We start from the raw sequence: 14,518 nt of genomic DNA on the forward strand, positions 1-14,518 counted from the left end.
CTAAGAATTTATCTACATATTTATTCAATCATAATGGCTGAATGTTTATTATTGTATTTACATTCAACCATAAACATTTCTTCATCTAAAATTATTGTCTATATATATGGAGATCAGTTATGCCACTCTTCATGCATAGTATTAATTTAAATACTATGCCGGCACACATGCATTCATCTTCACAATTAATTTTGCAACAAACCAAATCTTTATTCTAACAAACTATAATTAAAGACTTCTAGACCCAAAGAAATATTTCAGAAGAATTTTGTACTGTACTGAGTGTATATATGCACATACTTGCCTATCAGCATATGAAATCTGCTTGAATAATGAAATTATGTTTTCACAATTGGTAAATCATTACATGAATTGCCAATTGCGAAAACTGATAAGCAACATTTTAATTAATTTAATTTAATTTGTTAGATTTGTATGCCGCCCCTCTCCGTAGACTCGGAGCTGTTCAGTTGCTTCTTTGCTGTAGTGAAATGCTTTCCTACCATTTCAAGATTTATATTGTTTATTTATATTATCCATATGAAAACACAAGTATTGAATGGAGTTTGTAAAGACTTGATGGGGATAATTTATAACTAGGATATACTAAAGGACACAATTTATTCTGAAGGAGAAATTACACATCTTCAAAACATCCACACTTACTAAAAAGTTGGAATGACTGAATTTGGATATGCTATACCGATGGCGAACTTATTTTCCTGTGAGTGCCGAAACAGTGTGTGTGCATGCTATCGCACATGCGGGAATGCTCACACCCATAATCCCGCCTGGGAAGGGCGAAAACAGCTTCCTCCACCCCTTGGAGGTCCTCTGGAGGCTGGAAATGGCATGTTCCCCAACTTCTGGTGGGCCCAACAGGCCCGTGTTTCGCACTCCCCAGGCTCCAAAGGCTTCCCTGGAGCTGGGGAAAGGGTAAAAACGCCCTCCTCCATCCCCCTGGAGGCTCTCTGGAAGCCAAAAATGCCCTCCCAGAGCCTCTGTAAGAGCCAAAAATCAACTGGCCGGCACACATGCACATTGGAGCTGAGCTAAGGCAACGGCTCGCATGCTAGCAGATATGGCTCTGCATGCCAGCTGTGGCACCCGTGCCATAGGTTCGCCATCACTTTGCTATACAATACATGGCACCCAAAAAGTGATACGTATAAATGTCCTTGCACTATCATAGTTGTAGCATCAAATGCAATCTTGCAATCACAATCCAGACACTCACTAATTCATGTCTACAATGTTGCAGAGCCCTACCATCAGGTGATCCATATCTATCTGTGACCTTCACTGCTTCTAACAAGCATAGTCAATGGAATGTTTGGCAGGAGGTTGCAAATGGGGACCAGATAACATTGTGTTTAATGGGAGGCAGCATGGGACTCACTTAATAATGGCAGCTGAAATTACTATAGCTGCCATGCCGCTAAGCAGTGTGGTCACATGATGCTATGCTTTACAACCACATTGTTCAGCAACCTAAATTCTGGTTCTAATTACTGTTGTTAAGTGTGAATTATGGAAAAGATGTGAGGTCCACCTGCTCAATAAAGATGGTGAAATGTTAACAGATAAAAAAAGAGCAATTCAACTTTTGGTTTGACTCAATCTTTTCCAACAGAACAGTAGATTTCATTAGGCAACTGTGAAGAGCATGAAGAAGCAAAAATGAAGTTTGGGACTGACAGAAACAGTCATAGAGTGTCAATTTTCTGTAGTTTAATACTCTTAAGGGCAAATGAGTTGTATATTATTAAAATTTTAATATTCCGAAGCAGTTCATAAAAAGAGCAAACTATAAGAACTTTGAATACAATTCAATAATTACCAATAGTATTAATTTATCTTTGCTAATCTTGCTAGATTAACCTTCCTTGCTTTTTAAATGAGGTAGCTTTCTAATTAAATTATGGGATACTTCTAGAGATAAATCTTCCTTTTGGCAAGCAATCTGACAAAGTAGCCCATCACATTCTGGTTAATGTGCGCTAGTTATATACGACAATTAAATAGATACATACTGTATTTTTCAAACTATCAGAGTATAAGATGCATCTTAGTTTTGGGGGAGGAAAATTTAAAAAAAATTCTGCCTACCAGCATCCATCTGGCTAGTGCCCTTAGCAAACAGCGTGGAACAAGTATATTAGCCTTGCAAAGCTACATCTGAAAGGCTGCTTTTTCAGCCTTGCAAAACCCTGTTTGAAAAAATGCTTTCAGCTTTATAAAGCTCCATTTGAGAGGTTGTTTTCAGCCTTGCAAAGCTACGTATTAGAGGCTGTTTTTAGCCTTGCAAAGTTCTGTTTGAGAGGCTGGGCAGGGCTATATTTGAGGTAAAAACGAACCCAGATTTTCACCCTCTTTTGGGGGTGGGTGGGTGGGAACGGTGCATTTTATACTCTGAAAAATATGGTAGCTAGTTTTAAAAATTTGTTGTTGGTGAGCTACCAAAGTGCTACCAAATGGTTCAATTCCTGACTTTCTAATCATTAACATGTTTATTAATAAATTAGATGAAAATATGGAAAGAATGTTTATCAAGTTTTTCTTTCTTATTTATATTTTTAGTCAAATATTTCCTATATATTCAACCAGTATCATAGGCAAAGATAGTTCAGAATTCTCTGAAGCATGAATAAAACAATGCAAAGTTGGGTCCAAGAGACTGATCCACACTATTATTTACTCCCATTTTTTATAGCTAGTTTCAAGAGTCGGAAGGTTTTTTTTAATCCAAGATATGTTTCCTCAGCATGAGCCACAGTGACGCAGTGGTTAGAAAGCAGTACTACAAGCTACTTCTGCTAACTGCCAGCTGACTGCAATTTGGTGATCAAATCTCATCAGGTTCAAGGTTGACTCAGTCTTCCATTCTTCTGAGGTCGGTAAAATGGGGACCCAATTTTTTTTGGGGGGGAGGCGGCAATATGCTGGCTCTGTAAACCACTTAGAGAAGGCTGTAAAGCACTGTGAAGTTGTATATAACTCTAAGGGATAGTTAGAGGGAAATCAATCAAGATCTGTTGTGGTTAGCTCTGGCCCAGCTCCTGCCCCAAGGACTGTGGATGTGGGGGAGACATCCACATGCTGCAGGCCTGTTTTGCCCCCGGTGGAATCTGCTGATGAAGGCTCCTCTGACCAAGAAGACATGAGTGGTAGGGAGGTGGAGAGTGTGGCAGACAGCTCAGAAGGAGATCAATTATCTAGCTCCTCCTTGGATTCAGAACAAGAGTTTATGATACAGCCACGCATGCGGAGAGCGATGCATAGGCAACAACAACTGAGAGATTATTATCAAAGAAAATGAGGCCACCTGTGGTTGGGTGGGGCTGTGGTAATTAGTGAGGCTGCTATAAATAGCAGCCTGTGGGTTTGGCCATTGTGGAGGATTATCTGATCGCTGTGTTTCGTGACTGCTTTACTGACTTTGACCTTTTGTGTGCTGATTTTTCCCCACTTTGAAACTAAACCAGAGCAAAGTGTCTTTCACTTTGTGAAAGAAAAAGGACTGTGAATTGCCTCACAGCTGCAAGCTAAGTATCTCAGAACTGATAAGGGACTTGTACAAATTACCAGTTTGTTTGGAGATTAGTGCTTTTTGCTATACCAAAAGAGGGCTTAGTTTAAGTGAATTTTCATTATAAAGAACATTGTTTTGAATTTTCAAATGTGTGTGTGTCTGAAATTTGTACCTGTGAATTTTTGGGAGGAGTCTACCAGAGAGTCCGACAGAACAAGATCTATCATATAATAGTTGATATTTCCCAAAGTTGTAATTAAATGTATCTCTTCCCTTAATCACCCACCTCTCTGCAGACAGCAGCAATTTGTGCCTCATCCATACAAGTTTCTGTAACGACATCTGTAAGGGATCCACCAGCCAGGTACTCCATTACAACGAAAAGTTCATCTCCAACCAGGTAACTGAAGACAGAAAATCAACATTAAATTTCAACTATTTGAAGTTAGATTGGGAAAAGAAGCAAAAGTAAATATACAATACAATATCATTAGTACTGGAGATATACAGTATATTAATCAAGCCCTGCATTAGTTACCAATTGGCTTTTGAATACAGGTTAAGATGCTAATTTTAACCTATAAAAGCTCCTTTGGCTTAGTATAAAGAGACTTGAGGACTGTCTCCTTCAACTACTATGTTCCTGTCCAATATACGCAACTTGGAAAAACCTGCTGAAGGTCCCCCCCATCCCCACTACTGGGAAAATAAGGGCCAAGGCTAAGAGCAATACATACTTTCCATTATGGCCCAATGCCTGTAGAATAGTTTCAACCAGAAATTAGGCTAGCTCTGATACTATTGGTCTTTGAAAAGAAGTTGAAAATTCTCTTCCTTTGACCCTCTCCTCCCACAACTATCAGGGCTGAATTTGCATTAGACAAGACAGGATATATTTATCTATCCTTGGCGGTGGGGGGGAAACCAACAAAAAGTCCATTATTACATGAAGATGGAAGAAACGATGAAACATATAAAACTTGGGTCTGATACACAGTGGGCTGGATTATTAGAATAAACACCATCCTTGAAAATAGGGAGGGGGTAAAGAAAATGAGAAAAACATGATTACACCCTCACAATGCAAGTTCCACCGTTTCTGTATCCATGTATGAAAAGGGTAGATCTTGCAGTGCAACACGGTCAAAAGGAGCAAGATCCTATCTACAGCTAGTATTTACCTATCATCTTTAAATAGGTTATTTTTTTTAATTAAGGCTTCTTGTGTCTACTATAAAAGCAAGCTATCTATGCAAGAAATTACCTTGATTGTTCTACTGTGCAATTCAAAGTTCATGAGTACCGTCGACTAAACAATGTCGTTTGGCGGGCCCCAGGGGAAGAGCCTTCTCTGTGGCGGTCCCAGCCCTCTGGAATCAACTCACCCCGGAAATTAGAACTGCCCCCACCCTCCCTGTCTTTCGTAAACTACTCAAGACTCACTTATACCGTCAGGCATGGGGGAGTTGACACACTTTCCCCCAGGCTTTTTTATATTTTGTTTTATGTTGGTATGAATGTGTTGTTTGGTTTTTTAAAAATATGATAGGGTTTTATATGCTTTTTTAATATTAGATTTGTTCTACTATAATATTGTTTTTATTATTGTTGTGAGCCGCCCTGAGTCTTCGGAGAGGGGCCGCATACAAATCTAATAAATTCTCTGTGGCGGCCCTGGCCCTCTGGAACCAACTCCCCCCAGAGATTAGTATTGCCCCCACCCTCCTTGCCTTTCGTAAGCTACTTAAAACCCACCTCTGCTGTCAGGCATGGGGGAACTGAGATACTCTTTCCCCCTAGGCCTTTACAATTTTATGCATGGTATGTCTGTATGTATGTTTGGTTTTTATATTAATGGGTTTTTAATCGTTTTTACTATTGGATTATTTTGTATACTGTTTTATTATTGTTGTTAGCCGCCCTGAGTCTCCGGAGAGGGGCCGCATACAAATCCAATAAATCAAATCAAATCAAATCAAATCAAAATGTATCTTATTTGGAATTACATAGTTATGTACTAATTTTTATGCGTCCTCATAATTTCTTTAATTAAGACATGGCCCAGGCTTTGAATTTTGATCCTCGCTTAAATTTAACTTTCCATCAGCTACATATTGCACTTCATTACCTGTCTAGAAAATTGACTATGTTTGGGTTCTTCAGCTCTTTCATTACCAAAATTTCATTGATAATCAACTCCTTTTTGGGTTGTTTCTGTAGATTTATTTGTTTTATAGCAACCTGAAAAGTAAAGAAAGAAATCAGAAGCTGATATTCAAGTAGAGGCAATTTGTATACAATCTGTGGTCATCTTGAAGTCAACATTTATGGCTTTGATTCTAGATAAGCAAATCAAACTCCAGTGAGATTACAATGTCAGAGCAGAAGATAGTTTTAATAGAACCCAGAGATTCATAAGTCGCAGCTATAGCTATGGTAAGTACCAACTTTTTTTCATGAGCTATGAATTGTGATGATATAAATCCCTCTCATAATTATTAAGAATGAATAATTTTATGTGATACAATTTACTCCTAATTACTCTTGCTGAAACAGAATTAGAGTCTCCATTAGCTATTCTAAACAAACCAGAAATTTAGCAATGGATCCCATTTTATCTTCTTAAGTTTCATTGTAGTTTATAAATTTTCACCAATGAATTCCACAGCATATCCAAACGAAAATCAGCTTTGAACCTATTCTTACCTCCTGTCCTGTCGCAACATCTATTGCAATGAAAACAGTTCCAGAAGCCCTAAGAAAATCAAATATGCAAGGAGTTGTAACATTTCAGGTATTTAACATACATGTGCATGAACAGGCAAAGCTTTGTATTTTCTGGAGGATATCATTGTATTTTAAAGATAAATGTGGTGGAATTAAATCATAAACTAATCTACAAAGAGACCAAAATAACATAGAAAAAAACTAAATCTTACATTTTACAAAATAAATAATAAAACGACCTGGACAAAATGTATAGCCTACATATTTGGGCTACACTTTCTATTCTCTTCCACAGGAAGGAGAAAAACCACATTCTGAAGTTGAGCAGGAAAGAAATGGTAAGTTGCTTGGAATTCTTGTTCACAATTTCCTTTTTTAATACATAAATGGTAAATAATACAGCACATTAATAATTGTTTTAGGGTTTATATTTTGTTGGATATCTGGTTTGATTTATATGCTGATATACACTCATACCAACACATCAGTATGCTAATATAACAAAATGTACTTTAATTATGTATAGGTTAGTTATGAATACTTACCCCTGTCCTATTTTTTCATATCTGGTATATTTTTTCTTGGGATCTCCTATACTAACAATTGTTCCTAAAAGGAAATTATAACACTATAAGTAAACTAAAAAATAGTATCAGATCCAAAGCAGTAACACAAGCGGTATTGACTTGTGATTAGAAGTCAATATTTTCTGTTGCATTATTTAGATTCAATATTTCTATGTACGTATAATGAAAAGAGGAAGGATATATTTCTATTAATATTCCTGTTTCATATACAATTTCCAAATTGCACCAATGCAGCTCTTTATCTCCAGAACACAAAGGTAATTCAGAGGCAAGACAACCTCTTTTATTAGCACGAATTCTGCTCTCTCAATACAGTGATTATTGAATTCATAATATATGCAGACAACCTACAGATCATCGGAGTCTCATATATTTTTCTGCAAAACATTAGAAAGCCATTCCTTGTCTCATTTAATGAACAACTGTATCTCAGGAAACAGATCACAATTTTTCCAATGTTAATTTCACTGAGAAAAATTATCTTGGGAGGAGGTGTAGTCGGTGGGAAATGAAATGAAATTCCACACTACCAAGTAACTTTAGTTAATATTATCAACCTGCCATTTCTAACAATGAAGTTCTGAAACCAGATTGTCAGGAGATGGGTTAAGGAAAAAAGCTTTGTTCTCTATTATTTTAATATGCTTAGCAAGTTTTATGGATTCCAGTGCAGCCCCCAAACACTGCCTGGACTGTGTGGTTTTACAAATATCTTTTCAAGAAAATATGCAACTTTCAGAAAACAGATTTTATCCACAACACAATTGACAATGAAGGGACATGTATATGCTAAGGAAATAACCATTTTCATAAATTAAGTTTATTGTTGTCACTGTTTGATTTTTCAACAGTTGATTGAAAAATCACTTTCACTATTCATCAGATACAACATAATATTTAATACTATTAAATGGATGTATTCATGTAGTTACTAAATCAAACTCATAATGACTATGCAGCATATATGGATCTGAGTCTGCGGATAATAATTTATTAGATTTGTATGCCGCCCCGAGTCTACGGAGAGGGGCGGCATACAAAACTAATAAATTATTATTATTAATAATTATTATTATAATTAATTTCTTATTTTTATGACTATCAAATTCCTACTTACGTAATTTGTCTGTGATCTCTTCATCTGTCATCTTGCTTTTCTTTTTCTGTTTATCAGCTAATTTAGCACTTTCACTTAGATCGCCAGATGGTGCTGGGATGGGATCTATTACTGATCGTGTATAAACCTTAACAAACAAGATCATGGTTGTAATCTCATAGTATTTTAACATCTGATTTTCAAGTTCAATTACCATATACTGTATATTTATAGCCACCATTGTATAGTTATGTAACTATTTGAATTTGCTGATTAACACTAAAATTTTGTCTATAATCATTATAAAAATGAAGTCTTAATATTTTTCCCCAGAAAGGCTCACAGAATTTAATCCAGACAAATTTTAGTCTCTAAAGGTGCTCCATGATTTATTTATTTATTTATTTATTTATTTATTTATTTGTTTGTTTGTTTGTTTATTTATTTATTTATTTATTTATTAGATTTGTATGCCCCCCCCCTCTCTGTAGACTCTACCATATATGAAAGATAAAACCAAGGCAACCATTAAACTAGGAAGTTGACAACTATTCCAGAAGACCAAATCACTTCTACATTTTTGGCAAGAAAGCTGCATGGATTTCTCCCCAGAGTGACCATGAATTCAGCTTGATTCTAATATGTCTTTACCTTTATGAGAATAAAGAAGGATTGGTCTGCATTACCTGGTATACTGTAACATTACTATAGGTCAGTGATGGCGAACCTATGGCATGGGTGCCAAAGGTGGCACACGGAGCTATATCTGCTGGCATATGAGCAATTACCCTAGCTCAGCTCCAATATGCATGTGTGGGCCGGCCAGCTGATTTTCGGCTCGCACAAAGGCTCTGGGAGGGTGTTTTTGGCTTCCAGAGAGCCTCCAGGGGATGGAGGTGGGCATTTTTATCTTTCCCCAGTTCCTGGAATGCTTTTGGGGTCTGGGAAAGGTGAAACACGAGCCTACTGGGCCCACCAGCAGTTAAGAAAAAGGCAATTTCTGGCCTCCAGAGGGCGCCCAGGGGGTGGAGGAAGCTGTTTTCGCCCGACCCAGGCATTGAATTATGGGTGTGGGCATTCATGACTGTGTGATAGCACGTGTCCACGCTCTTTTGCCACCCGAGAAAAAAAAAGGTTCGCCATCACTGCACAACTTACAACTGGGACTGAAGTTTTGGTCACTCGACAATGAAGTCATTAAATGAGTCATCACAGGACTGGACCTGATTTTACAATCACTTTTACAGCTGTCGTTAAGTTAATTCCATGGTTGTTAAGCAAATTCAGCTTCCCTAATTGACTTTTCTTTTCGGGAACTGGCTTGGAAGGTCACAAATCACAATTACATGACTACAAAACATTGCAACCATTGTAAATGTGGGTCAATTGTCAAATGCTTGAATGACAATCATGTTACCACGAGGGTGATACAATGATCATAACTTTAAGGACAGTTCAACAATCACTTTTCCCGAGACTGGACTGTCATTAAAGAAATGGTTGTAAGTTGAGAATGTCCGGTCTTTTGCATATTTTGATCTATAAAATATCATCCTCTATAAATATGGAGGCAATTACTCAAGTCATGCTTTGCCCTTAGCAGCCAAATACACTAAGAAAGTAAAATCAAACCACTTTTCTGATACCTAATTTAGATGGGGTTTGCTGACCAAAACAGAAGAAAAGTAAGTTGCTCAGAGACAAAGAAGTATAAAATACTGGTTTTAAAACAGATACAGATCTGTTAAGATGGCAACTATATGCAAGACGTAGGCCTCATTAATCGATACTAATTATGAACCTTTCTCCAAAAGTACTTAACAATACATCACAGGGAACAATAACATTACAAAAGGATTGTGGCTAAAAGCAACAGGTCCAAGACCATTTGATTTAAGAGAGATTTGAACTATATTTCCTCCGATTGTAGAAAAACTGCAAAAAGCTCTGCTATGCATTAAGTAGTGAAAATGAAATAAAACTTCTCACCGATTTTGTATGATCTGGTCTTGGAGCAATAACTGGTGGAGTCTCTTCATCTTCCTCTTCAGTTGCTGTTGAAGGTTCTGACTTTTTTGCATTAGGCTATTAATTAGAGATTAAAAAAAGAACAAATGTGGAAAATAAGTAAACTGAACTGTAAAAGATGTATTTATTTAATATGAGGTCTATTTAAATACCTGTTCATTATAAAAAGTATATGTAATTGGAAGCACTGCATGTAGTTCTCAACTTATAACCACAATTTTGGTTACTAAGCAAAGTGGCTGTAAATGAGTCATGTCCAAATTTACAGCTCTTTGGTCACCATTAATCTCATTAATCAGGTGAATTACAGCAGTTATAAAACAAATTATGATCTCATTAATCCAACTTCCCCCATTAACTTTCTCAGAAGCCGGCTGGAAAGATCACAGATGGTGAACATTTAGTCTCATCTGTCATAAAGATGTACAGTTTGCCAAAGTGCCTGAATTCTGATCACATGATCTGTGATGATGTCATAGTCATAAGTGCAAGGACTGGTCATAAGTCAGATTTTTCAGTTCTTTTATAACTTCAACATTGCTACCTATCAAGAAACCAACTAACCTTTCCCCAAGTTGTCTCTCTCCCTTTCCACTGAGCTTTTGTGTGAGACAACAAGGCAAAACACTATTTGTACTCTATACAAAAAATTAACTTATAGAAAAGATCCTACTTTTCTTTTGCTTTTGTTGAATTAAATTTCTTTAAACTTTAACATATAAAAAACAATAGTTTCTCATCAAATGATCTCAAAAGCACTACTGATAAACTGAAGCTCTAATTAAAATGAATGAAATTATGTCTGTGATAACTAAATTGGTTGAAACACAGAATAGCTGAAGCCGATTAAAATTACTGTACAATAACAGGATTTCAATGACATGAAAGGAAACATAATGTAAATGTACTTACTGCTATTGCGTCAAAAAGAAATCCATCCTTATCTAGGAAAAAAAATTAATGTGAACAAAAAATTAAAGTATTAATACATTAATGATAACACTCATAAAATATAGTGAGATGATACACACCTTGTTCCAAAGAGAGTTCTGAACTAATGAATATGTCTAGCTTTTAGTTTTTACAGGATAATGTGCTTGCAGGGTTTTTTTTTTTAAAAAAAAGCTCTAATTGATCCAACTATTTTCTAAAGCAGCAAAACATCTGAGAGATGATGAATGAAAGTCATATTCTCTCTCCTGCACTATTACAACAAAGTAACTGTTGCCTGAAGAAAACAAACATGAATTCATATTGTTTCCATTTCATTAAACCAGTACTTTAGTCTCCTTAATGTCCAAGCAAATTAAAAGTACAGTGATACCTCGTCTTACAAACGCCTTGTCATACAAACTTTTCGAGATACAAACCCGGGGTTTAAGATTTTTTTGCCTCTTCTTACAAACTTTTTTCACCTTACAAACCCACTGCCACCACTGGGATGTCCCACCTCTGGACTTCCATTGCCAGTGAAGCACCCGTTTTTGTGCTGTTGGGATTCTCCTGAGGCTCCCCTCCATGGGAAATCCCACCTCCGGACTTCCGTGTTTTTGTGATGCTGCAGGGAAATCCCATCAGGGGAATCCCAGCAGCACAAAAACGGGCGCTTTGCTGGCAACGGAAATCTGGAGGTGGGGTTTCCCATGGAGGGGAGCCAGCAGCGCAAAAACGGGTGCTTTGGCTGGCAAAAGGGGTTAATTTTGGGCTTGCACACATTAATCACTTTTCCATTGATTCCTATGGGAAACATTGTTTCATCTTACAAACTTTTCACCTTAAGAACCTCGTCCCGGAACCAATTAAGTTTGTAAGACAAGGTATCACTGTATTTCATATTTTAGGCACAATTAAAAAGTTAATCTTAATTGTACTTCAAATCAAGTTTATATTTAATGAAGTGCATTTTGGGCTGCCCTACCTTCATTCATTGAAAGGAGAAACCTGATCTGCAAATCATGTGCTGTTTCTAAAAGTTAGATCTAAGTAAGTTTAGGGCTGAACAGATGTATAATAGCAGTCTTCAAATAACTGAGGAGCCATTACACAAAAAAAGGAAGAAAACTATTCTCCATTGACCTAGAATCAGAACAGAACTAATAGATTAAAACTCCAAGAAAGAAGGTTCAGGTTAGATCTTTAAAGATATTTATTGACTGTACAAGTTGCAGCATGAAGTAGTGAGTTCTCCTTCACTAGAGATATTCAAAGTCTGGATAGTCAGTGAAGCATCTACACTGAACAGGCAACTGGTCTAGATGATGTATAAGGTCCATTACAATTCCAAGATTCTATGACAAATCTTGAGTTAACTCATCCTTAAATCATGCGTGGAGCTAGTAACTTTAGTTTTTAGATGGGCAGAGATCCCTACTTTAAATAAAAACAAACTCACATCAGCAATTGGTCTCTTCTTTCTCAAATGCCCTTCCAATTCTTTAAATGGGTAATAATTCATATGCCAACTACTAAAATCATCTCTCCAAAACAGCTGCACAGTTCTGGCAAAAGATACAGCTAAATTAAAAAATTGCAAACATATGCCACGTTCATCTTCCGAAACACTCACTTCCTAATTATTTCCAAAATACTAGAAAGCTCTGTTACACATAAATTTGCTCATTTATACCCAATGAGTGTAAAGTGCCCCGTGAGTTAGCCCAAAGACATACCTGTAGCAGAAAAACTCAAATATTTCTGTTTTGCTGTGTCTTTAGAATCATAGAATTTCAAAACATCTAATACAGCCTGAGGATTTTTTTTCTGTTCTAACTTTGTGATGTTTGACGTCTGTAGCAGCCTAGCCCACTGCTCCGGCATTCCCTAGAGGGGGAGAATTCAAATTTGTGTATTTTGACACTGAAGTACAGAGTTTATTATATCAAATCCTCTCAAATGATAAAAGCCATTGTGATATTCTTGCATAAAGGTACTGTGTTTCCCTGAAAATAGGGCATATCCTGAAAATAAGGCTGAGCCTGATTTTTGATGTGGGCATAAATATACCCCCCTGAAAATAAGCCCTAGTGAAGTGATGGCCTTGCCTAGCACAGGAGGTAGACTTTTCTTTCCCTGGAGGCCCCAGCCTCCCCCGCAGGCCAAGCTCAGCTGCAGGCAGAGAGCACTGGTTATGACCAGGCCAGCTGAACGGTGTCTGCCGGGGCTGCTCGCAGTGTGCTGCCCTGTGTCTCGCTACCAGGCGCCTGGGAAGAATAAGTGGGGCCTGCGAGAGAGAGTGCATGCCAGGGTCTGGAGAGGCTGCCCTCCCCAGGACGAGCCCAGCTTAGCCCGTCTTGTCTGGTGACTCCCAAGGTGGAGAAGCTTCTCAGCACTCAGGTGGGGTGACCACAGAGAGATCGGAGTGGAGAAGAGCCAGGGGGGAAAGGGAGGCCACCAATGACCACCACCATAGAGTGGGAAGTGCAAAGCAGCCACTGCTCTAGCTGGGGTTTGGAAGCCACAGAGCAGGAGTTGGGGGGAGAGAAAGAAAGACTTCCGCTGCTTTCCTTTCATGCAGCCAAAAGAGAAGCAGCAGAAGTCTTTCTTTTTTTCTGTCCCCCAAACTCCACCTCTGCAGCTTCCAAACCCCAACCAGGGTAGCGGACACTCTGCGAGTGCGCTTCCCGCTCTATGGCGATGGCTGGAGCCGCCCCGAGTCTACGGAGAGGGGCGGCATACAAATCTAATTAATAATAATAATAATAATAATAATAATAATAATACCACCTGGACCCTGCAGGGGGAGCTGGTCCAGGCGTGGCTTCCGTGCGAGAGCTGATGGTGCACACCGGCAGCATCGGCTGCAAGATCCTCAAGGACCTGGTGCTTACCAGCTTCACCACATCAACGTGATGAGACCTGGGAGGTGCACGACTGGGGAGGGGGGACAGGTGCTTGTGCCTTCAGGCCATTTGTGTTCACACAAACACACCCTGTGGGAGTAGAGAGGCTAGATGGCGATGCGCAGAGGGAACCTCTCTGCCAGACTCCCAGCTGCGAGTGTGCAGGCCGCCCAGGCTATTGTGCATGCAAAAAATAATAAGCCCCACCCAAAAATAAGGCCAAAACCATTTTTTTTTGGGGGGGGGGGGGTGTTCCAAAAAGATAAGGCCTGTTTTACTTGCAGGGAAACACAGTACCAACTAATCTTTGGGAAACGGGAAATTACTTACTGAAATGTTTTAGTTCTAAAATATATGAAAACTCTTGTAACAACAAAGATAAAACATTTTAAACATTAATTTCATACTGGCAGTATTCCAGTACACACCACATAGAGACAAGTTTAATATACTTACAGTGAATTCCCCAGTAACTGCATCAAAACCAACATGAATAGTGTGTTCAAAATCTGACGGAGGAGAGATTTCAGGTCTCTCTTTTTCCTTTTTCCTACTCCCTATAAGAAAAAAGAAAGCATATTTAGCTCCAGAATGACTAATCCTTTCTGAAGTTCAACTATTTTGAAGTAACATGCCAGTAACATTTAAAACATTATATACAGAAAATCGCTAACTCCAGAACTGCTCCACTTTCCTTAATATTCAGGAA

General features: G+C 38.1%; 1 protein-coding gene across 4 annotated transcripts in view; it reads right to left on the minus strand.

Moving 5' to 3' along the window:
- PAK2 (p21 (RAC1) activated kinase 2) overlaps window positions 1-14,518 on the minus strand; it is a 47,444-nt gene that overhangs the window by 10,131 nt on the left and 22,795 nt on the right. For all 4 annotated transcript variants that reach the window (XM_070753180.1, XM_070753182.1, XM_070753181.1 and 1 more), the window contains exons 3-11: window positions 14,266-14,366; window positions 12,640-12,790; window positions 10,883-10,914; window positions 9,932-10,027; window positions 7,964-8,090; window positions 6,805-6,868; window positions 6,239-6,287; window positions 5,661-5,773; window positions 3,819-3,936 (exon numbers count right to left, since the gene is read on the minus strand). In XM_070753180.1, coding sequence (XP_070609281.1) covers window positions 3,819-3,936; window positions 5,661-5,773; window positions 6,239-6,287; window positions 6,805-6,868; window positions 7,964-8,090; window positions 9,932-10,027; window positions 10,883-10,914; window positions 12,640-12,790; window positions 14,266-14,366 — 851 coding nt within the window. The remainder of the gene's footprint in view (window positions 1-3,818; window positions 3,937-5,660; window positions 5,774-6,238; window positions 6,288-6,804; window positions 6,869-7,963; window positions 8,091-9,931; window positions 10,028-10,882; window positions 10,915-12,639; window positions 12,791-14,265; window positions 14,367-14,518) is intronic.

Source organism: Erythrolamprus reginae, chromosome 5, assembly GCF_031021105.1.
Source record: "Erythrolamprus reginae isolate rEryReg1 chromosome 5, rEryReg1.hap1, whole genome shotgun sequence".
Lineage (NCBI taxonomy): Eukaryota > Metazoa > Chordata > Lepidosauria > Squamata > Dipsadidae > Erythrolamprus > Erythrolamprus reginae.